General features: G+C 52.5%; 1 protein-coding gene across 3 annotated transcripts in view; it reads right to left on the bottom strand.

The window, feature by feature from the left end:
* The window catches only part of HECTD4 (HECT domain E3 ubiquitin protein ligase 4), a 44,939-nt gene that overhangs the window by 16,907 nt on the left and 6,518 nt on the right, over nt 1-21,514 (bottom strand). For 2 of the 3 annotated variants that reach the window (XM_039362482.1, XM_039362481.1), the window contains exons 3-46: nt 21,131-21,220; nt 20,885-21,015; nt 20,114-20,222; nt 19,824-19,962; nt 18,546-18,716; nt 18,232-18,424; nt 17,837-17,998; nt 17,631-17,744; nt 17,076-17,216; nt 16,360-16,592; nt 15,434-15,579; nt 15,031-15,101; nt 14,773-14,878; nt 14,471-14,591; nt 13,863-13,991; nt 11,863-11,987; nt 11,274-11,427; nt 11,068-11,168; nt 10,295-10,493; nt 9,939-10,058; nt 9,608-9,712; nt 9,044-9,207; nt 8,631-8,864; nt 8,261-8,453; nt 8,006-8,110; nt 7,222-7,310; nt 6,856-7,031; nt 6,568-6,703; nt 6,335-6,476; nt 5,765-5,931; nt 5,327-5,473; nt 5,016-5,200; nt 4,552-4,705; nt 4,148-4,428; nt 3,649-3,838; nt 3,477-3,558; nt 3,169-3,371; nt 2,849-2,984; nt 2,153-2,335; nt 1,843-2,013; nt 1,366-1,535; nt 914-1,029; nt 398-501; nt 36-197 (exon numbers count right to left, since the gene is read on the bottom strand). In XM_039362482.1, the coding sequence (XP_039218416.1) occupies nt 36-197; nt 398-501; nt 914-1,029; nt 1,366-1,535; nt 1,843-2,013; nt 2,153-2,335; nt 2,849-2,984; nt 3,169-3,371; nt 3,477-3,558; nt 3,649-3,838; nt 4,148-4,428; nt 4,552-4,705; nt 5,016-5,200; nt 5,327-5,473; nt 5,765-5,931; nt 6,335-6,476; nt 6,568-6,703; nt 6,856-7,031; nt 7,222-7,310; nt 8,006-8,110; nt 8,261-8,453; nt 8,631-8,864; nt 9,044-9,207; nt 9,608-9,712; nt 9,939-10,058; nt 10,295-10,493; nt 11,068-11,168; nt 11,274-11,427; nt 11,863-11,987; nt 13,863-13,991; nt 14,471-14,591; nt 14,773-14,878; nt 15,031-15,101; nt 15,434-15,579; nt 16,360-16,592; nt 17,076-17,216; nt 17,631-17,744; nt 17,837-17,998; nt 18,232-18,424; nt 18,546-18,716; nt 19,824-19,962; nt 20,114-20,222; nt 20,885-21,015; nt 21,131-21,220 (6,550 nt within the window). The remainder of the gene's footprint in view (nt 1-35; nt 198-397; nt 502-913; nt 1,030-1,365; nt 1,536-1,842; nt 2,014-2,152; nt 2,336-2,848; nt 2,985-3,168; nt 3,372-3,476; nt 3,559-3,648; nt 3,839-4,147; nt 4,429-4,551; nt 4,706-5,015; nt 5,201-5,326; nt 5,474-5,764; nt 5,932-6,334; nt 6,477-6,567; nt 6,704-6,855; nt 7,032-7,221; nt 7,311-8,005; nt 8,111-8,260; nt 8,454-8,630; nt 8,865-9,043; nt 9,208-9,607; nt 9,713-9,938; nt 10,059-10,294; nt 10,494-11,067; nt 11,169-11,273; nt 11,428-11,862; nt 11,988-13,862; nt 13,992-14,470; nt 14,592-14,772; nt 14,879-15,030; nt 15,102-15,433; nt 15,580-16,359; nt 16,593-17,075; nt 17,217-17,630; nt 17,745-17,836; nt 17,999-18,231; nt 18,425-18,545; nt 18,717-19,823; nt 19,963-20,113; nt 20,223-20,884; nt 21,016-21,130; nt 21,221-21,514) is intronic. The other variant, XM_039362483.1, reaches the window with a different exon arrangement.

Below are 21,514 nucleotides of genomic sequence, written 5' to 3' on the forward strand. Positions count from 1 at the left end.
TTCCAGAACTGTAGCTGTGCCCAGTGAGTCCTCACCTGAACCGGAACTGCTGAGGTGGCATAAATGAAGGTGCCCCGAGGCAGCCCTCCCCCTGCGCTGGGGTCCGCGAGGAAGGTCACCGCAGTGAGATGGGAGGAGAACATGCAGGCTCGCACAGGTGGAAAGACCCTTGAGGGGCTCCAAGTGATTTCTTTAGGCTGAACCAAGAAGATACAGAGCTGCATTTAATCAGAGCGGTCCAGATTGTGATTGGGTGACCACAACACACAAGGAGCCGTATCCTTGACCGGTGGCAGTCTTGAATCAAGAGGCCTTGGGGTGGTTGATGCCCAGCACTTTGACTTTGCCACGGGCCAGAGGAGGGGCTAGTCCAACCACCTTGCTCTATAATATTTACCTGCCTTCGGTCTGCCTGCAGGGGTGGTGGGGGCGGGCGAGCGCTATCGCGGTAGAGCATCCGTAGCCTTTCACACTGCGCTTCGACAACAAGGAGCCGTTCCGCTAGAAGGTTGCAAACAAAGCCAGAAGGATGTCTCTAAAGCTGCATTTTCATTTCAGGGGCTATTAATACACCAACTGCTTCTTCTAAAGGACCAGCTGCTGGTCAGCCAACAAAAACAAGGGGTTCCTGGCTGCTTTTTTCCTGCTGGTCCTTGAAGTAATTAAGGAGAGGACTAAAGCTTGTCTCATCCCTCTTGCTACTCTTTATAACTACCCAGGAAACTAGAGAAGGTCAAACTAGCTTGATAGTCTTCAGATCCAGGAACCGGGATCCCTACAATCTGATCCTGTTTTTTAATCCACAATATTTCCAGGTAGACTCTTTTTTGCTCTCTTAAGAATAACATTTAAGGCTTGTTTGGGTCACAATTATCCAGTCTAAGCATCTGTGACGAGAAGACTCGGCTCTTACCAGGGCTGCATTCCTGGGCTACAAGGTTGAGGACTTCCACAGCAGCTGGGCACTGCTGGATGAATTCTTCACAGAAGGAGGTGTCCTCCAAGAGCTGAGCCATCACCAGGCATGCTCTTGGGGGTGGGGTGGGGGGTAAAGAGAGAGGGGGGGGGGAAAAGCAGGTCTTTAGGAGTTCTTGGGAACAGCCAATGACTTCTAGAGGCCACCATGCTGGTCAAACAAGCAACTAAGAAACAGCTCTGGCTTCCAGCTTTCTCAGTTCCTTTGCCCATGAGGCCTTGAAGGGAAATGTTGGGTCATTTTGCTTGCTGGCAAAAGGGGCGTCCCTCAAACCCGCTCAGGTGAGCCAAGTACTCCAGGCAAGCAGGCTCGGGGAAAGGCCTTGTGACAACAAACCAGAACGACTGAGCACCCACAGAACCCCAGTTGGATCTGGCATCTCCACCCACCTGGTTCGGATTTCGGCCAGGAGTCGCACCACGGCCATGACAGGCGTGGAGCCGTCCCCCGTGGCAGGCAGCGAGGTGTGGATAGACAGACTGCCTTCCTGAGGAAGCAACATGGACTGGACGGCTTGCACGACCTTCTCGGTAATGGACAGCTTCTGCAGAGGCAGCGCCTGAGTGGAAGGACAGAAATAAAAAACCAAGTTGTTAGTTTCTAGAAAAGGAAGGAAGGCCACATTCTCATGACGATACAGACATGAAGAATCAAGGTAGCTGGGCACTTTCGGGCACTTATTACCGTTGAGTTTTTAAATGCCTTCCTTGGACATAGAAAACTTAACCTTCTCCCCTCCACATTATCTTGTGAACTGGTCTTTTTAAGGATCTAAACTGTGGAGCTAACAGTTTAGCTTGAAGGTAGAAACTACGTGTTCAGGCACATACCTGCTCCTTTCCGGGTATCAAAATGAACTCGCTCACCTCTGACCGTGGGATGCAGAGCCTTGATAGCGGAATCGTCAAGACGTCCGAGGCCTGGGAGGTCTTCCTACAGTCTATACTAATCGGTGGGAATTTGACCGTGGCGATCCCTTCCTGTTCGTTGATGGAGGCCACCACCCCGATACTTCTGGCTATTCCTCTACCTAGCACCTATTCAAAGAAGAAGAATGCATTTCAGATCCTTCCGGGGCTCCCAATTAATTACCCACTGAGACTGTAGGGACAATGGGAGGGCCGGGACAGATGGCAGCGGAAAGGTAACGGTTGGTCTCTTTGGAGGCTGGCCCACCTGAACTTCGGAGCCGATTTTGATGGTCTCCTTGAAGCCTCCGAGGGCACACAGGGCGGCCACTGCCTGGCGAGCGATCCTCTGCAGCGTGGCAAGCTTCCTCCCGTTGCTGCTGCCGTTCTCCAGGATGCTCTCGGCGTATTTCCCCAGCTGGGGAATGTACATCAGAGCACGAGACAAAACCTAGGAAGAGAAAGAGGCCCCGGCGGGGGGACACGTTGGAGGTGACTTCCTGGCCGTGTCCACACAGGGCATCGAAAACCAAATCAGAATCGGATGAAAAACCGTTGCCTCACGTCATGCATTAGGCATCACCGATTCATTCCTTCACAGGGTCCTTTTTATGAAAATGCTGCTATTTCAGACTCCAAAGGTTCATTCCCTCACCCTCGTGAGGGGCCGAGAGGCTTTATTATGCCAGTTGGCTGCAGAGAATAAACAGGCCCCCTCCCCAAAGCCAGCCCTGAGTCGTGCTGCACTGGGGAGGCAACGGAAGGATCAAGAGGAGCTTCCCAGGCCCAACAGATGCTAGCTGCTCCTCTCAGCCCAAACCAGCAGAGGCAGGAAGCATGCCTAAATGCTGGAGAGGCAGATGTTAGTTTCCAGACACCCCAGAATGGCAAGCCTGGACCGGGGCAGAGAAACCAGGACAGGGTGGAAGAGAGATGCGAGATGGCCAGTCCTCCTCCCGCTTACTTTTTCAGCGGTGGTGGTCCATATCTGAGCTGCGTTCGATTCGGGTGCCATGAGCAGGCTGTGGAGCAGAGCGATCACCTCTGCTGCCATGCTGTTGGCCACATGGCCACTGATGAAGGGCCGCACAGGGTCCGTCCTGATTGGAGAGAGGGGAGTCAGAGGATCCAGGGCAGCCCAGCTCAAATCCCCTTGCCCACCAACCCCTTCACGCCCTCTGAGCCTTACCAAAGAGGAGCTGAGAGCGAGGGGTCAATCTGCAACATTACTTCCAAGATCCAGGACCCCCCACCCCCTGCTCTGAAGGTCAGAGGTCAGCCTACCTGGCCAGCTCCGAATTCCGCTCCCTGCAGATGGAGGTCTGGGCCGTCTTCTTTTTGTCCCCGGTCGAGAGGCCGCTGGTGTTTTCGGGACTGACCGTTTCCACAGGGGGTCCCACGCTCACAATCAGCCCGGATTGGGCCCACTTGGTGGCCTTCCGCAAAGCCGCGGCTGCCTCTTCCGTGACCACCTCACAGCAGCCGCCCTGGGGAAGAAAGGCCTGGCTTGCAATGGGCCTCTCCGGGGCAGGTTGGAGGGCTGGAGAAAGCGATGGGGCCGCTTACAAAGCCCTCCCGGAGGCCGCTCTCACCTTGGTCATGTCTCGGTCCATCTTGACCACCTTCTCCATGTTCGCGCCCGTCCCAAGGCGGAAAGGCCGACCTTCCGAGCTGCTGCAAACCGGAGGACCAGAGAGGGTGAGGAGAGGGAGGGAGGGAGGGCAGCAGACAGTCCTCATGGCCCTTCTGCCCAGCCCGGGATACCTCAGGAGCGGCTGGAGGACCTCGTGAGACGACTGATCTTCTCGCTTGTGAATAAATATGGACAGCTTGCCGTCCACGGCCTCGCTCTCCTCTCCGGGATCCTTGTCTCCTTTCAGGGAACTTTTGGGGTTGGCTTTCGTGAGCGACGTGTCCGGCTCCGAAGCGGTTGGAGAAAGAACCGTCTGGCATCCTATCGAGGGACAAACAAGTTTTGATTTCAAAGGGCAAATGTCCACCACCCGTTTCACTGAACCCGCAGCCCATCCTCCCCTTTCATGGGGCAGATTCATCTAACACAGAATTCAAAGTGCAATTTTCCAATAACTCAGCCAACACCCCAGCTCCAATATGCTGGCAGGAGGATTCTGGGAGTCCACACATCGAACAGCTGCAAAGGTCGAGAAATGCTGGCTGAAAGGAATATTTTGCTGAAGCTTCCCAGATGTTTAGAAAGGAAATGCTTTCCTATTGGTAGAGAGGAAACTGGGCCGCTGGCTACCTGGAACAACGTAATCCGCCAGCTTGGCCAAGAGCAGGGAGGCAATTTTTGAGGCCGGGTCGCTCGGATCGTCCTGTTCACTGTTCAGTGACGGCACAGAATAACTCCACGGGGGCAGCTCCACGTTTCCACAGTCCTCCACGCTCATGAGGGGAAGAGCCGCGCGGCAGAGCTGAAGGATGATGAGGACCAGCTTGGGAGAAGGACGCTGGTCCAGGAGCAGAGAGAGGAGTTTGGACACGCAGGCCGGCTGGCTGAGGATGGCTTTGCCAATGTGGCTCCTGGGGGACAGAAAGGGAGAAGGAGCCCATAGAAGGACGTCTAGACCGGAGAGCAGAACAGCTGCTGGTGAGAGGAGGGCTATGGCTCAATACTACGACACACTGCTCATGAAGTCCAGATACCTGGAAAGGTCGTTCAGAAGACTCAGGACGTCTTGTAGGGCATCGTTCCCGGCCGCCTGGTTGCCGCAGCACTCGGTGGCCCGGGCCAGGTGATTAGTCAAGAGGCTGGAGACCTGGCGAGCGAGACCCGAATGCACCGCCTCTGTGGACCCCCCTGCAGAAGGATCAGCCCTGATGAGAGCAGTAAAAAGTAGCCCTGGCCCCTCTTGCATCAGTGGGTGACTCTTCCCCCACAAGCATGAGCATCTCTCTAAGGAGGAAGGAAGCCCCCGAGGCTGAAAGGCTGGGAAGCCATGCTGGGTTTTGCCTTCTGGTCTATTGATTAACTTCTGCAGAAAGAACTGGACACAAGGGGACTTCACACACACACACACACACACACACACACACACACACACACACACTGCTCCCCCTGGATTCCCCATCCAGCCTTGCTCTTCCTGCAGGGCCAGCAAACCTCCTACCTTCCTCTTTCTCCCATTCGACGCAGCGGTTGGCCAGCACCTGAAAAGCAGCCCAAGCCATGATGGCCACCTTCTGCTTCTTGGTCTGCTTCTCGCTGGAGCTGGATTCGGCCTGGCTGCTCAAGCTGCACAGACGATCCATCAGCTGCACGAGGCCGCTCCGCACCAGGCACTTCTCTTCGCTCCTGGGGGAGAAGCAGCAGCAGCAGGGGCCCCGTCACATGTGGCTCTGGGGCAGGGGGAGGGGGCGAGGCCGAGGGAAACCCCAAGGGGGGGCACAGCCAGGGCAGCTCCGGCCCTCCCCAACTCGCCTGGTGTATGGGATGGTGCACAAGAGGCCGATGCTGTTGGCGCAGGCGATGGGGTAGCGCGCGCAGAGGGCCACCACCGAAGTCATGGTCTCCCCAAAGGCCTCCTGCACTTGCTCCACCATCCCGCCACAGGTGAGCTCTTCGATCCTGAGGAAAGAGGAAAACTCAGAGGCTCCCAAGCAGGAGACACCCGTCGGAGGGCGCGAAGGTTATGAAATGCTCTTGCTGGAGCTTTTTAAAGCAGCTTTTCTCAACCTTGGCAACTTGAAGAGGGGTGGACTTCAACTCCCAGAATTCCCCAGCCAGTCTCTACAACTGTAGGGACTAGTTTGCTAACCAAAGCAGTGTAATGGCCTGGTCTTTTGGCAATTTTATCCTGCAGGCCTTCAGAGCGACAGCCTCCCTCTCCACCTCCCAGCCCTCTCTGCGTGAACTGACCGGGGGCCTCCCTGGAGCACCATTGTGACTGGGCCCACCAGATGGGTCACTCCGCCCACACGAACCGCAGCGGTCAGCAGCTCCCTCATGTGCACCAGAGCCTGCTTCCGGGTGTTTCCACGCCGCCATCGCGTCTGAGCCGCCAACAGGAAACTGCTGCTGGACACCTGGGAGAAAAGGGAGGATGAGCGGACGGCTAGGGCCCCTGACCGACTCACTTGAGCGAGCTCCGGGCATAACCTTTTCCCTGAACAAAGCCCGTTGCATTTTTTTTTTTAAAAAAAGGGTTATGCCAGAATAAAAATAAATGTTAGAATATTCTTAGATGTTCCAACCCCCTAAATGGCAAGCTATTTAAATAATTAAATATTATGTATTTAAATAAAAACTGATTTGTTTTTAACAGCCTGTGGGTTTTAAATATTCATAGGTAATTTGGGTTGGCTATTTTTCCTGCTGGTTGCCAAGAAATGTATTTCCGTTTGGCGAGGTTTACTGGAGAACTGAACCGCCACCTGGCCAGGTAAAGCCGTTGCCTTGGATTGGATAAGCCCGAGAGGCGGGACTTACTGCTTGCTCAGGATTGGTTCCGATGAAGGCAAAGAGCTGTCCCAGCAGGACACTGTAGGTGGGCTTGTCCCGGCTGTCCTCGATGGCCAGGGACTGCAGGAGGGTGAAGGAGCTGCTCCGGTGGCTGGGAACGTGGCGCCGCCTATGTGGAGACGGGGCCTTGATCAGCGGGCCTGCTTAGCGCCACTGCCCAGCCCAGCCCGGATTTTAATCCCAGGGAGGTGGATGCCCACCTCTGGCTTGACCTGGTGAACTCCAGATCTTCGTTGGCGATCATTTCCAGATCCGACGGTGCCGACATGCTGCGGAGGAAAACCGGCTGGCGAACGGCGTGGGAGACCACCTTGGTTTCTGAGGCCGACTTGCAAGCTGCGCACGGAAAAACAGACAGAGGGCTGACCCTTCGTGGCCCAAAGCCTCCCTTCCGGAAACCCGGGAGAGACGGGCAGCCCTTCTTAATCTTGGTCCCACAGAAAGGCCCTCAAGACTGGCTGCTGAGCGGGCCCCCTCCCCCCGCTCACCTGGCGTCTCTGCTGGGGTGCCGGAGATGCTTCGGGTGAGGCCCGACTGGGCAGCAATGGTGACGTGCAAGAGCAGCTCTGCCCGGTTCATCAGGCTCTTGACCAGGATTTTGGTCTTGGCCATGGGGTGCAAAGGCTTCTGGACCACCGAGTTCACTTCCTGGAAGAATTTCTCCCTAAAGGCGCATGAAGGCCAGAGACAGATCGGTTGGTGGCCTCCTTCTAGCTTCAAGAGAGCAAAGAGTTGGACGGACTGGGCTTCTGAGGTGGGGGAGTGACCCACACACACCGTCCCCCCCCCAACCAGGAAAGGGCAGACTTGTGCAAACAGGCTCCCCATCACAACCTTGCAACGGTGACACCGACCTCAGCGAAAGGACCATGTTCTCCAGATCTCCTCCATCGAAAGAAACTTCCTTCATTGAGCACAGAAGTTCCAGTTCTTTCACTTTGCTCTGAAAGGAGGGGAAGGGGGAAGCGAAGAGGTGGGAAAGAGGACCAGAGACGGCAGATCCAAGGGAGGCGCATCTTTTTGTTCTCAAGACAGGCCTATGCAGGATCCGATTCTTCGTGTGGCGAAACCTGGGTCTCCACCCTCAGAAATAGTCCATCCCCAAGGAGAACCCTGGGAAGGCAGCCCCCGCCTCCCTGCCCTGCAGCTGAGCCTCTCAGAGGCCTCATCAGAAGACCCTGATGCGAGACCCCATCTATTTCTTCGCTGGATTTAGTTTATATGGTTCTTTTGGCTCCTTCCCTGCAAGAACTCCCAAGGAAAGAATTCTCTTTCTGCAGAAGTTGCTCCCTTGCTCCAGACCGAGACCCCTTCCTAGATATCTGGAAGAACTAAACCACCGAAAGACGCTATTTGTCACCTTCCACTCCTCTGGCTTCTAACCCTCAAGGCCCCCCACAACACTCTGGGGACCCCTTTCCCAGGCATGCGTGCTTGAAGAAACCAGCTCTTCCCAGCAGACATCTGATTTCCAACAGGGAGTCACTCAGACAGTTTTAAAGCTGCACGTGGTTTACCCAGGAGCAGTGAAAAATACAGTTAAGCAGTTTATAAGGAATCGAGGGAAACGGAAGACCAATTCAGGAAGAAGCCAAAACCAAACCTGCCCAGCATAATCTTGAGATTCTTTGCCTTTACCTCATTAAAGTGATAGTCATAGAAGAAGGGCACATTATTTTCCAGCTTTCCGTGCATGGCGTCTTCCACCTCGCTTTGCCATTTCTGCTCCAGTTCGGCCACACTCTGGCCAAAAGGAAAAAAAGCAACGTCAGAAAGCTGGACCTCAGCAGGGAACTCAGGAAAAACAATTCACATTCCGCCCACCGTGAGCCTCCCGAGACACACAGCTGAAAGCGGCCACTGCAAAAACCAGGTTTTCACAGCACGCTTTACCTGCAGTTGTCTTTCCATGGCGTTCAGCTTCTTAAAGGTTTCTCCCATAATTTTGCAAAGCAGGTCGTATTCCTCAGCGTGCTCCTCCTGGTACTGGAAGTTTATGAGAGACTGGAGCGCGTCCACTAGATTCAAGTGCTTGATCACACACGAAACCACCATTTCTTCCATCACATCTGGCTGGATCACCTCCCTGTTGAAGGCGAAAGCCCAAAATGATAAAAGGTCGATAAAGGTCTGACAAGCAGGCGCTCGGACAAATATCTGACCAAGGCAAGAGTTCTCTCCAGCTGCCGATCTGGAGGAAGCGAAGGTGACCGAAAGAACGTCACACACACACACACACACACACACACACACACACACAAACCTGATGCTGGGTCTGAACTGAGGGCGAGCGCGGCCAGATATTTCCCTGAGCTTGATCATGATTCCAGGCGGGAGTCGAATCCTGGGCAGGTCAAAGTAGTGGCCCACGGGTGGGACAAGGACGTCTGATGGGTAGGTGAACTCCTGATCTTCCTCAATGGTGAGAGGCAGCGGGGAAGGGCTGGGTGTCAGAGCTGGAGAGATCACGCCGTTGGCTTCCACTTGCCACTGGCATCTGAAAAAAGGGAACAGCCCAAGGAAAGGCTGGGCTTTTTGTCTCAGGAAGCACAAAGGGGCGTGCCGTCGTTCGTGCCGTGAAACACACCCAGCGTCCTTTCACGTAACAACCTGCTGTGGATCGGTGGATCGCCTCCTCCTCCTCCTTCCCACCCATTCCCAGATTGGGCTGCCTACCTCTGCAGAAGCTTGGACCGCAGAAGGTCCTGACACGTCTCCTCCTCTTTGGTGATCTCTGGCCCATTGTACAGGATCCTCAACATCGAGCAGGCCAGGACGGACAAGCCCAGCGCCAGGTCGACCAGGAAGGGCAGCCCGCCAGAGACGTCTTCCGAGGACTCCTGGGCAGCAGAGGGGAAGCAGAGAGTTACGGCCGTGGCGCCTGGTCTGCACACATGCCTGCCCACACGAAGCGTATAAGACGAATCAAAATCAAAATCGCAAGCACCGAAAGAGCACAAGCCCATAAAAGACAGCTCTAATGTAAGGAAGTTAGAGGAGTTGCCAAGACGTGCCTACGCATTTATCTTGTGAGTGCACTGCCTCCTTTCTGTTTGGGACCTTATTCAGGAGCAGTGAATTAATGGCGAGCTGTCTCTTTAAGCACCACCTGGTGCTCAGCCTCCCCACCAGCACCCTTGCAACAGGCAGAAGGATTAACCCGTGTTCAGAGGCTGCCGGGATTGAGGGGACGTTAGTTACTCCCCAAGCTGAAATGCTGGGGCGAACCGCAGCCCGTACCTGTGCCCGGACGGTGCAGGCAAAGCCCCACATGGCTTTATCTGGGGTGTTGTGTTCTCGGCCACTCCGCATTTCAAAAGAGAAGGTGACCGTGTCTCCTTCCACCTGACGGTTTGAATGGGAAGCGATTCCATTAAACAAGCAGGTGAAGGCTGACTCTCCTCGTTTTGTTATTACAAAATACAGAACGAAATCTAGAAAGAACGTTCTCCTCTGCCCGCTATGCCCGTGATCCAGGGAATCTATTTTTCTGTACTTATAGAGTAAGTGGCTTCTTTTTTTCTTTGAACTGAAATTTTATCAGCAAGGACAGGAAAGAGCCGTTTGGTACCTTCACTAAATCTTTAGGCCATCCGGTCCCCAAGACGCTGCGGCTGCCGTATCCTAAGGTGTTGCCTCCGTATTCGGCCACCTTCCGGCTGTTTGTGTTGGGTCCTGCGTATATCACCAGCTGCAGAGACACAAGAGACACAGCAGAGTGGCAGGAGGGCAAATCTAAGCCATGGAAGCCTTTCCTAAGAGCTCCTGAGAGGGGAGCAGGCCCGTTGCCCCATTGTGGCTGGCCTCATGGATCTTCTTGACCTGCAACCCTTCAGAAGGGGCATCAAGGCTGCTCCTGTCTCAGCGTGGCTGTCTTTCTTTACAGGTCCCACCCAAGGTGGAGTTTATGGTCCGGCCCCAACTGACCTTATCGTAATCGTACTGTGAGGAGCATCGGCTGTCGAACCTCAGGTACAAGCAACGGGCTCCAGGAATGTGCACAGTCTCCTTGAATTTGTAATTGTCCCTGACGGGGTGAACGGTCTCCACCGTCTTGCCAGCAGCCCAAGGAGCTGGGATTTTCAAGCCGGTAAGGAACCCCGGCTCTTCTTTCTCTTCCAGCATCCTGGCATAAACGTAAAACAAGAAAGATACCAAAGAAGTAACTCTATAGGATCTATTAAGCCTCACTTCAAAGAACTGTGGGAACCAAATACTTCCATTGCTATCCCCGTACAAAACTGGGGGCTAAGAACCATCTTGTCCGCTGTGGCTTTAAAAAAAACACGTCACTTTTGGAACGTAATAATATATATATTTTTATTTGCTGGTTTTCTGGTAGGGGTCTTAAGGTTGATAAGTTTATGGAGAGCAGAAAAACTGTGGTTGCCTTGCACCAGGGCTGTCCAACCGTGGTGACTTAAGAAGTGTGGACTTCAACTCCCAGAATTCTGAGAGTTGGACATCCACACGTTTTAAAGCCGCTAAGATTGGACACCCGTGGCTTATACTTTCAGCTCTTCACAAGCTCAGAAATTGGTTTTCCATACTAGCCTAAGTCTTTATCTTTCAATGATCCCCTTAAAAGCAATTACTCCAGGCACAAAATCTCCAGTGGGTGAAAGAGAGAGAGAGAGAGAGAGAGAGAACTTGGGGGGGGGGATGAATCGTGTGAAGGCTCTGATGCTCGTGCCAATCACCTCTCATCAGGAAAGAGTTTGTTCCTCGGTTCAGAGGCTCCTCCAGGAGAACCGCTCACGTCCGTGAAAACCGGAGACTGGGTTTTCAGCAACAAGGCTGTCTGCAACACAACACCAGGGCAAACAGGTCACAAGGTCCAGGGCTAACTTCCAAGTGGGGAAAGCAGGAGATTGACAAAGCCAGAGGGCAGCGAGGTGGGCGGTACCTGGCTCGTGTAGAGGACCAGCTGCACCAGCTGAGGCATAAGAGGATCGGCCACCATCAAGGTCTGAAGATTCGGATGCATCAAGGAGGTCAGCAACACGGGAAGCAGGTGGCCCAGGACAGTTGCTTTGGTCACCTGCTCCAGGCCTTTCAATCTGCAACAAGAGTCCCCACCACCACAATTCTGCTTTTGGGAGGGTGTGCCTGGCAGACGCCTTCTCGAGAAACATCCCCTCGGCCCTGCAGCCTGGGGTCCTCCCTCCTTGGACTTCAGAGATGGACCTGGGGCCTGAGTCTTCTGAATGCCCTGCTCAATAACTGCTAACTTGGGGATGGTCCAACCTTGCCCACTTTAAGACCTGTGGACTTCAACTTCCAGAATTCCCCAGCCAGCTTCTGGGAGTTGAAGTCCACAGGTCTTAAAGTGGGCAAGGTTGGACAACTCTGTGCTAGGTGCAGTTTGATGCACCTCAGATTGGACCTCATCCCTGGTGACTCCTCCTTTCAGCTGGATGCATTTTCATTTTGGTCCCCTTCTGGAAGCAGGCTTGACAGGGAGGGCGCCTCTCCGGATCAAGTGGAGGCCTTACCTCTGTTCCCGGTCTGGGACGTCGCTGTTGATCAGGGTGGTGGTGACCTGCTGCAGCTTCTCGAGCACTTCATCGCACCCCGTGAGGATCTGCATAGCCAGGGCCAAGATGCTAGTCTTGAGCTCCTACGAGGAGACAAACGAAACTCAGAACGGCGTTTCTGGGGCCCGCAGAACCGTTCGCTTCTAAATCCAACGCGGAGGTCCATGCAAAATAAAGACGGGCTTCCAAAGTTGATGGGATGAGTGCGACAACAAGCCAGGCAGCGAGAGATCTCTGGAGGCAGAAAACCGGGAGATCTTCTGTGGAAGAAGGTTTCAGGAGCAGCAGGACCTGTGGGGGATCTAACAGTCCACCCTCCCCACTCAGGATTCTTTTGCCGTGGGCCGACAGCCTGGAGCAGGAGTGGCAGGATACTTTTAACAAAAGAAACACTACTATGTTCCTATCACTCCACCTCGGCCTGTAAGAACAAGGCCTTGTATGTAATGAAACCTCACTGTTAAAATACTTAAGTGCTTCATTGATTCTGGAGGCCACCTACTTCAGAGACCACATTTCTTACCAGGCCAGAGATCAACCTTCCTAAATCAGTGCAACTGAGGCAGAAAAGCTGATCACCAGAGATTCAGCAAGAGGCTGGAAAAAAGAGGTCAACCACCCTGGCCTGGGGGGTTAACGTGGTTTTCCCAAATACGTCTGGCAGGCACCAGGTTGGGGAATGAATAACCGTGTTTGCTGGAGAATCATTTAGTGCTTCTCTAAAGCAAAAACATCCCAACGTGAAGATTCTTCAGAGTGACCTTTCCCTGAAAATCTGCTCTAGAGCCTAAATAAGATCATTCTGCTTAACTATTCTTATTTCCCTAATTCACATCATGAGAACAGCTCCTTTTTTTCTTGGCTGCCAAGGGGTTGGTTGTTGGTGGGTTTTTTGTTTTGTTTTTGTTTTGTTTTTTGGGAAATTGGAGTGAGCGAAACCAACACAGGAAATTCCAGCCAGCTGGATAGTACAGCGGGTGCTAAGCAGGCCGGGCCCCAACTCTGCAAGTACTTATCAGAATGATTAATCCAGCCTGCTTGTGGGGCCAGACAAGGAACCAAACCGTCCTAGAAGGGAAGAGAGGATGATAGCCACTGCGGAGAGAAACGGAAGGAAACAAACAGGAACGAAATGGGTATGCCGGATGAGACGTGGCGTGGAGACATTCAGCACTGACTTCAGACGGTCACGGACATGTCAGAGTGAGGAGTATAAAGGATGAGGCACAAGTAACTTCCTGAACAGCAAGAAGGAAATGGATAGAAATCATCCCGGCCCATCTGAGGGCTCAGCCAAGCGGAGGGTGCAACGGACCAAGCCGTTCCCTTCCTCCTCTTAATGGTTCTGACAACAGAGACAAAGCCAACCAGGGGACAAAAAAAAGCCAACAGCCCATTCCTTTGGAGAGGATTAGCATTCCCTGAAGTGTACGGAAAGCCTTTCACAGAGACTGGATTTTAGGGGAAATAGATGGACCGCCTGCAGGGAGCCAGCAAGGGACAGCCTTCATCAGCCTGAAGGGACTGGAAGGGGAGCTTTTCCAGACGGGGCTGAGAGAAGCGAGCAAAGGCGAGCCCAGGATTCTTCTGGGGTGCACTCGTCCCCCCCGGCTGTAAACTGCAAAGGTCCCAGGGATCTTCCCTGGCTTTGCCCCGGGATGAGTCTTCTAACCCAAAGGAGCTTGTGGGGGGGGGGAACACCAGGTGATCTCACGCTAGGATTCTAAGGGGGGGCCCTGCAGCTCTAACCACTGGTTACTCCATGCAAAGTGAGGAACTGCCACTCGTGGGGGGGAGGCCAGCGGAAGCCCCCACGCAGCTCTGCTTTTGGACACGACGTCACGCCACCAGGACCACAGAGGGCGAGCACAGAGGGGGCCATACCCGTCGGCTGAAGAGGCGGCCGCACCGGGGCCAGGAGAGAGCAAGGGCGGAGGAGCTTCCAACTTGGTGTTTACCTGTACCTTCAAGGTCTCTCCCTGCAAGGAGCTGTCACTGTCGTCGTTTTCGTCCGGTTTAATCAAAACGGTATTACTGAGAAGGTGGTTCTGAACAGCCATCAGGTACCGCAGGCAGGCAGAGGCGGCCTGCAAGACAAGCAGGGACGTCTGGGGTTACCGTCCCGACACAATTCCCTCACCAAGCAGTGAAGGAAAGCCAGCGGGCTGCTTTTGAGGTCCAGAGGAAACTCACAAACAGGGGAGCAGAGAAAGGAAACCTCCAGTCCTTCTCTAGCTGCAGGGTCACAGCGGGGTTAAAGGAGGTGCAAGGAAGTTTTGACACCTTAATTCAAGCTAAAATTTGGGAGATGCATTACAAGTTCCTGGTCCTTGCCAAACTGAAAGACAAGTTAGTAGGAAGTAACCCCTTTTATATTAAAAACAATGATGAACACGAGAGCATCAAATGTTGAACATTCCGAGCAGGAGCAAGAGAAGGAGGAGACCCAGATTGACAGAGATACCTGCCACCGTTCCTAGATTCCCCAAAAGGAGAAGCTGTCCCCCTTCCCCTCATTCTCCCCACTGCGGCCCCCAGAGAGAGAGAGCGGGGCGTGGTTACTCACAGGCACAGTGGAGAGAAGCCTCTGAAATTCATCTCGAGAGACGATTTGGCACTTGGTGATTAAGATACAAGATTCTCGGACCACAATCTTGAGGATGTAGTGCAAAAGCTCGTCGTTTAGTCTTCGAAGGCAGAACCGAGGGGGCAAAGGAGGAAGGGTTAGAACGGGAGACATTGCAGCGCGTTAAATCAGTCAGTCTTAAGAGCCACACCAGCCTCTCCTGCTGATCTCAGCTCTTCCCCAGGAGGCAAACTCTCAGGTTCATTCGACCAGTTTGCAGAGCCCCTGCCCAGGAGGTTCACCTGCAGTGCTCCTCTTCTTCGCTGCCAAATCTGTTGTTCTGGAGTTGTTCAGCCATGCTGGTCAGGATCACATCTCGAAGCTGGGCCAGGCCGCTGTTCCTGTCTCCTAGAATGGGCCAATTCAGGGAGGAAGGTAAGCAAAGGGCTGGGATTGTGCTGCAAAGCTCTCGGTGACACGGCCTTTGCTCGAAGCATGCAGTAAACTGTGTGTTTTTAATTTACAAATTAATTGCACTCCAGCACTTTAAAAACTCTTACCTTCCGTTAAGACCAGTTTCAGTAGGTTATTAATTTCTGTTTCTCCAGGGTACAGGATGCTTAGTCCAGAACTTAAAAAGGCAGAGAAAGGCAACACTTAGCATTTGCACAAAAGCATACAAAAAAGAGCGCTGCGTTTTGAAGATACACTGATGTACTCTAGCAGAGGCTTTGAACTGTTGGTAATATTATTTGCTACAACATGAGTTACGGACACCCGTCTGGAAATCTGGTTTGGTTAAAGTAAGGGTATGTTTTTGTTAAATGTGCGGAAGCTGGGTATACAGCACAGCAAATTCACACTTCCTGGTAAACAAAGCAAAGAGCGGCTGCTTTGTGGTTTTTATTTGCTTAATTTCATGGAGAGTCCTTTGATACAGTGAGATGAGGCCGGATGTCCTACCTGATGGCCAGACAGACCTCCTTTTGGATTTCGGGGCTGATCTGGTCAACTGGGGCCATCAGTAACTGCCAAAGCAAGAGGCCGGATCGCCTCACAATCTCCCGATTCTTCTCTGTTTGGGGACTGAAGAAAAATTTAAAAACCACCTGCAAGACAAGCGTTGCAATGGAAGGTGGGAGGGAGAAATATATGCACAGCCATTAAAGTAATGCACGTTTAGCTGATCTGCATTCTATCTGGATTTATTGAAATAACCAGGTTGGCTCAACTTATATTGGAGAAGAAGAATTGAACAAAAAAGGGTAAGATATTCAAATTCTATTTTCTTTCTTCGTGAACCTCAAAAAACCAGGCATAGTTATCCCACAGATCAGTGTTTTTCAACTTGACAACTTCACGATGGGTGGACGTCAATTCCCAGGACTCCCCAGCCAGCCATGAACCCTGGGAGTTGAAGCCCACCTATCTTAAAGTTGCCAATATTAAAAAAATAATGCCACAGATGATCAGGTTTGAACTTCATACAATTTCTGGTGAACAAGAACAATATTTAGCCTATACTCTAAATTTTTGTCTTTTTTTCTGGGGGAGGCAATAATCCAGAGCACATCTCAGCTCAATCAAGGACTCGGCTCAATCAAGGATGTGGGTCACCCTCGGAGTGGCAGCAGACGAAAACTCTCCGGTGGGGTGCCCCGTTTCTTTCCAAAATACACAACAGACTCACACTGATGATGTTACCTAGTTTGGGTAATGAAATGCCTGCAAAAAAACAAGCAAGCTCAGAGAGCTTCAAGGACTCCTGACACATAACGCAGACAGCAGCAAGGATGCCTCCTCCTCCTCCTCCTCCTCAACACACTAGGATCTGACCTGGCGGGGTAACCTAACGTGATGAAAGGTGTGACTTGATCAGGTATATATACCTGGAAGACCACCAGGGTGCAGCGTATGATGCACATGTCCCCGTTGACCATGGCTTTCTCCATGATGTCGCAGATGCTGCTAAGATGATGGGCTTCAATGGGGTGTTGCTTGGCCAGGAAATTTGTGACTGGCATATTGTTACTGGCTGCCAGCAGGTTGAGCTGATGGATGCACATGGCACCCACGTGGTGCAGCAGTTGATTGATAACCTCGTTCGTGGTTATGGCATCTCCTGGAAAAAACAATCATGTTCTTTTTAAATTTGCCTGGCAAAGCTGATAAATCACCCCTGACAAAGGAGACAGAGAGGGGAGGCCAATTACTGCTCAGAAATAATTTCAAATAAACAGGCAATGGGAATTTCAGACTCTTTCAAATAATACAACACCAGGCATAAAATGCTAACATTTAAATATTTCCAACTGTGTGCAAACAAACTTAAAATAATGTCACATTTGTGCGAGAGAAAAATACGTTTTGGTAGCTATTTAAGCCCCAGTTGTGAACTGCAAAAGTCTTGACTAGGATTATCCTTACAGAAGCACAATTGTGTTTATAAAAGCAAAGTGCTCCGCTGTTCACAATGCCAAATCCTTGTTGCCACAAGGGTTTACTACTAAGTGTGCCCAGGACCAATTGCAGGGGAAGGAATGGCCTGCTGCTCTTCCATTTGCCCCATCCACTGAGCGTGCCGGCGGCACCGTTTGCCTCCTACCTTGGGGCTCCAAGAGGAGGTGGCTGACTCCCAGCCTCTGGCAGATGTAATGGAAGGCCTGGTTCCCCGGGTTGCACCACTGGTCAATGTAGTCGTTGGAGCACGTCCAGATCATGTTGTTCAGGGCATCGTAGCAGGCGCCTGGACGGAAACACGGGTAGCTCCCTTGATCAAACGGGAACGGGGACGCAAAGCGAGCAAAAGCTTACAGAAATCCTGGGATACTGGCTGTTAAAATATCTCCGTCTCTTCATGGAACAACTTGCCTCCAGAAGTTATGGGCGCTCCATCCCTGGAGGTCTTTAAGAAGAGATGGGACAACCATTTATCTGAAATGGTACAGGGTCTCCTGCTTGAGCAGGGGGTTGGGCTAGAGGCATCTTCCAGCAGACTGTTGGTGGTTTTTTTTTTTTTTTTAATACTATTCAGGAGATTTGTTCTCAAGGAATTTGCACCTAGGTGTTCTGTCCAAGCTCAGCTTAATAGCTAGAGAAAGCCGCATTGTGGACTTTCACTCAGAACATCCTGCCTCTAAGACAGGCACCCGAGGCTTACCTAGGCCAGGGACAAGGGCACCACGCCCAAGGGAGCTCCCAGCCGCATCAATGAGGTCTGCTCGGCTTGCAAATTGCCCGTCGGAGAGATTGTACACCAAACTGGAAGCTAGGACTTTAAACAAGGAATCTGCCATCAATCCACCAACCGTTCCAGGCTGCTCTCCTCCCCCAAGGCCAAGAGGGAAGAGAGGGAAGAGAACTTACTTTTCAAGGATGACAAACCGCCGCTTCCCCCAAAGAGAGACCGTGTGGCTGAACTGCCGGAGCCCCCCGGAGGCGGAACTAACATCACCAGGTATGTCCCGCAGGTATATATCGGGGTCTTCCGGAGCATTTTGAGAGGCAGACCGCAACTAGTGTTAGCAGCTGAAGAAAGAGGAGGGGAAGTTGTGAGAAGCACAGGGAGGTCATTTTGCCCGACAGCCGCAAGACGAGGCGAAGGACGTGGTCCAGTGCAAGAGCATAAGACGAGGGACCGCATCCCGGGGAAGGCCTTCAAGAGCCACCTCAGAGGAGCAGAGGCTGGACCTCGCCCCCTTCAGCCCAGCTGCCCCCTAGGGCAGGAAAGCCACAAAAGCCAGGAAGACATTGCCCCTTACCCGCCTGGTCTTCCTTCAGCGTATTGGAGATGGTGGAGCCAGTCAGCGCGGCCAGGGTGGCCGAGGGGGAGGCTCTGTACCTTGAGAGCCGGCTGAGCAGCATCTCGTTAATGCTCTTGGCCGAGTCCCCCTCTTTCCTCATCAGGATGATGCGCTCCTGGAGGGGCCTGGCGACGCAGAGCCCGTTGTCCACCTGGGCCAAAGAACCGAGACAGCGGAGGAGAGCTCATCACCGGCCTCTTCATGGCTACACGGAGGACATCTGCGCCTGGCAGGTGCCCCGTCCGTGCCCGTCTTCTGGGAACAAGACTCACCTTGAGTTCAAAGACGTCCATGAAGACCGAGTGGCCCTTGGGGGTTTTTTCATTCAAGCTTGCAGGAGACCAGATCCAGTAGAAGTAGGTCCCATCGGAAGAGAGATGGACCGTGGTCATGGTGCTGCCTATGGGGAAGTGATCGGGGGGCATTGGGAGAAGCTGGCACACCTGGGGCAGAGAAACGGGGCGGGGGGGGGGAAGGGAGGAGAAATTCGGTTTTACGGGCATTTATTATGACACGCTGATCCTGACAGTATCATGGTGCTAAGTGGTTCTGTGCAAAGCGTGCCGGTACGCCAGCCTGACATTTACAACTAAAATCAATATTTGTATTTCAGACAGATCGCTGAAGAGAGATAGAGCTGCTTCTTCATCTTTTAAGAAAGAAGAGTGCTGGAAGCAAAACTTAATTTGTTCTCTTCACAGCAAAACAAAAGCATCACAACTTGCAAGGTGACACTTGCTGATCAATCACATTGGAATGTGAATGAGATTTTTAAAAAGAAGCTTCTGTCAAGAGCAACACCATGTAAGAACTTTCTTCCATCCCCACCGCTGCTAGCTTCCTCTAAGATTTAATTTTTCTCAAAAGTGGAAGAAGCTCTGCCATCACTGTATTCTCCCATCATGAATACTGAAGTCAAGTCCTGATGTTCAGATAGGATGGCAGGCAGGGCTCCACCAATAGGCTCAAAAAGGAAGACACGGATTCTAATTGGGAATCAGCAATTTCCTTCATCCTGCACCTGGTACCACAAGATCCACCCGAGATTCCTTTGCGCCCTCTGTGTAATGACTGGGTTGCGACGCTAAGCAGCACAAGACTCATATAACTGATATTCGAGGTTTGTCTGCTGCTGTCTCAGCTCTTGGAAGTGGGGCCAGAGTCTCTCAGATGCAGCCAGCGGAGAATATTTTGCTAGTCCTCAGACATTCTCAATGGATTTCTAGCTTTCAAAGGGAGACCGAGAGCCTGAGTCATCTCGGAAATATCCAGGGCAGAGTTCCATGGACTGAGCTGGCATAATTCTCAGATCCTAAGTCACTCTTGGGCCGTTTAAGCACTGGTGGAGTGACGGAAAAGTTCCCCAGAGAAAGACAGCAAGTGCACAAGGGACCTTTAAAAATCTTATTTTCTGAAAAACCACAGAGCTTTCCAAGAGACAAATGCAATTAATTATTATTAAAGATTGGGGGGGGGGGACTGGACCCCAGGCTCGATCACAAACGTGGCCCTGGGACAGACACTAAATCTAAAAGCACCTCTGGTTTTACCTGGAGGGTGTTCTGATCGATGACCTGGAAAAGGGAGTGAGGTTTGTTGTCGAAAGAGACCGGCCTGTGGACCAGCCTGCCACTCCCAAAGGCCACCCAGCCGGATTCCAGCTCCTCGTTGCGGCAGTACACAAAGCCTCTGAAAGGAAGAGCAGGGCAGCTCTTCATCACGCACGTCTGCTTATTCCTCCCAGTCCCCTCCCTGGTTCCCGCCTGAAACCCACCGCGTGCTGCCTTCCTCTGCGTTTGCCCTGCCTCTCCCGGAGACCCTGCTTTGCTGAGGGGCTTACCGTAAAGTACCGTGCAATCCAGATCCTAATTTGCTGATTCCCCGGCCAACTGAGTTGGTTGTATAAAGATAAAGTCCATCCACTGCCAGGCAGCGTCCCAAGTCTGCATCTACAAGAGGCGTTCAGGAGGAGGTTACTTTCAAAGCCACACAATTTGGGGGGAGGTCACGCTCTCCGCTGCCGGAGCAGGGAAGACGACGTTCCTCTGACCCACAGCCAAACGTCCTCGGTGTGCGAGACCGGACTTTCCGTAGGGCTGCCACCCTCGTTATGTCTACAAAAGGCCGAGGGACGGCTTTCTCTCCATCTGGAAAGAGAGCTTGGTCCACTAGTCTCATTCTAATCTTTTGGTATGTCCAGTTCCGAGCCCTGCCTGTTCAGGCGACACTGGCAACTGGAGTCAAGAAGAAAGATGAGAACCTGGAGGAGGACTCCTCTAGGTGCAGGTGGGGAAAAATTGGCTGCCATTAAGCTGGGGAAGAGAGATTAAGAGGCTGGAAGGAGAACGGCTCCCTGCTCTTTATCGAAGGGCCCATTTTGGGGGGGGGTCAGGGTTGCTTTTTTATTCCTGCATTTTGGAAGAAGCAGCCTTCTGGCAAACACCGGTGTTTGCTCTGCTCCCCACTCTGAAGGAGACGAATTCCCCCACGGAATAAAACCTTCCAACTGCCTCTACCCAGCTATCAGTGAGCCACGGCTTCTGCCTGTCCTCAAACCGTCCAACCTCAGGTACTCTAAAGGCAGGAACATCCAGCCTTCCCGCCTTCTTACCTTTATTTTCTGAGCCAGAGCCAGAGTTAGCGTCAGGTGCCGGCAACATGTCCTCAAAGCCCCAGGACACCATGTGTTTGCCCCCTAGCAAGCAGGAGGGCGATCCGGGTCCGCCTTCTAGAAGCAGCAGCCTTCAGGGAGCAGATGTGGAGACATATTACGTATATATACATATATACATACACATAAGGCAATATGTGGGGCGCTCACCATCCACTCCCCCCCCTTCCTCCTCCTCCTCCTTACCTGTACAACACATCAGCCACAGGCAGGGATCCTAAATCAGTCTGTTTTTGTAGGAGATGGACGGTGTGGACAAATGTTTTGAGGGAACCCCTGGGAAAGAGAGAACAAGGCAGTGGGCACCCTTCAGGCACTGTAAGTGGAGGCAACAGAGCTCTCTAAACAGAAGGACCCGACACTCGGGCCCAGATAAATAAATCCAAAGCCTTGTGGACTGATCCCCATACACTGTATATTGTTCACTTTCTATTCATGTAGCGGTAAGTTAAGGACTGTTCAAATCCAGAGGAGAAAGAGAAGGCAGCCGGTGTGGGAAAAGCAGGTGAGCCTGTCTAGGTGAGGATCAGGAGCATTCTTGGACCCTTTTGCACGGTGGTCAGAATGCAA

This window comes from Crotalus tigris, unplaced genomic scaffold (genome assembly GCF_016545835.1).
Source record: "Crotalus tigris isolate CLP2741 ecotype Arizona unplaced genomic scaffold, ASM1654583v1 scf7180000019478.12717781048:2074007, whole genome shotgun sequence".
Taxonomy (NCBI): domain Eukaryota; kingdom Metazoa; phylum Chordata; class Lepidosauria; order Squamata; family Viperidae; genus Crotalus; species Crotalus tigris.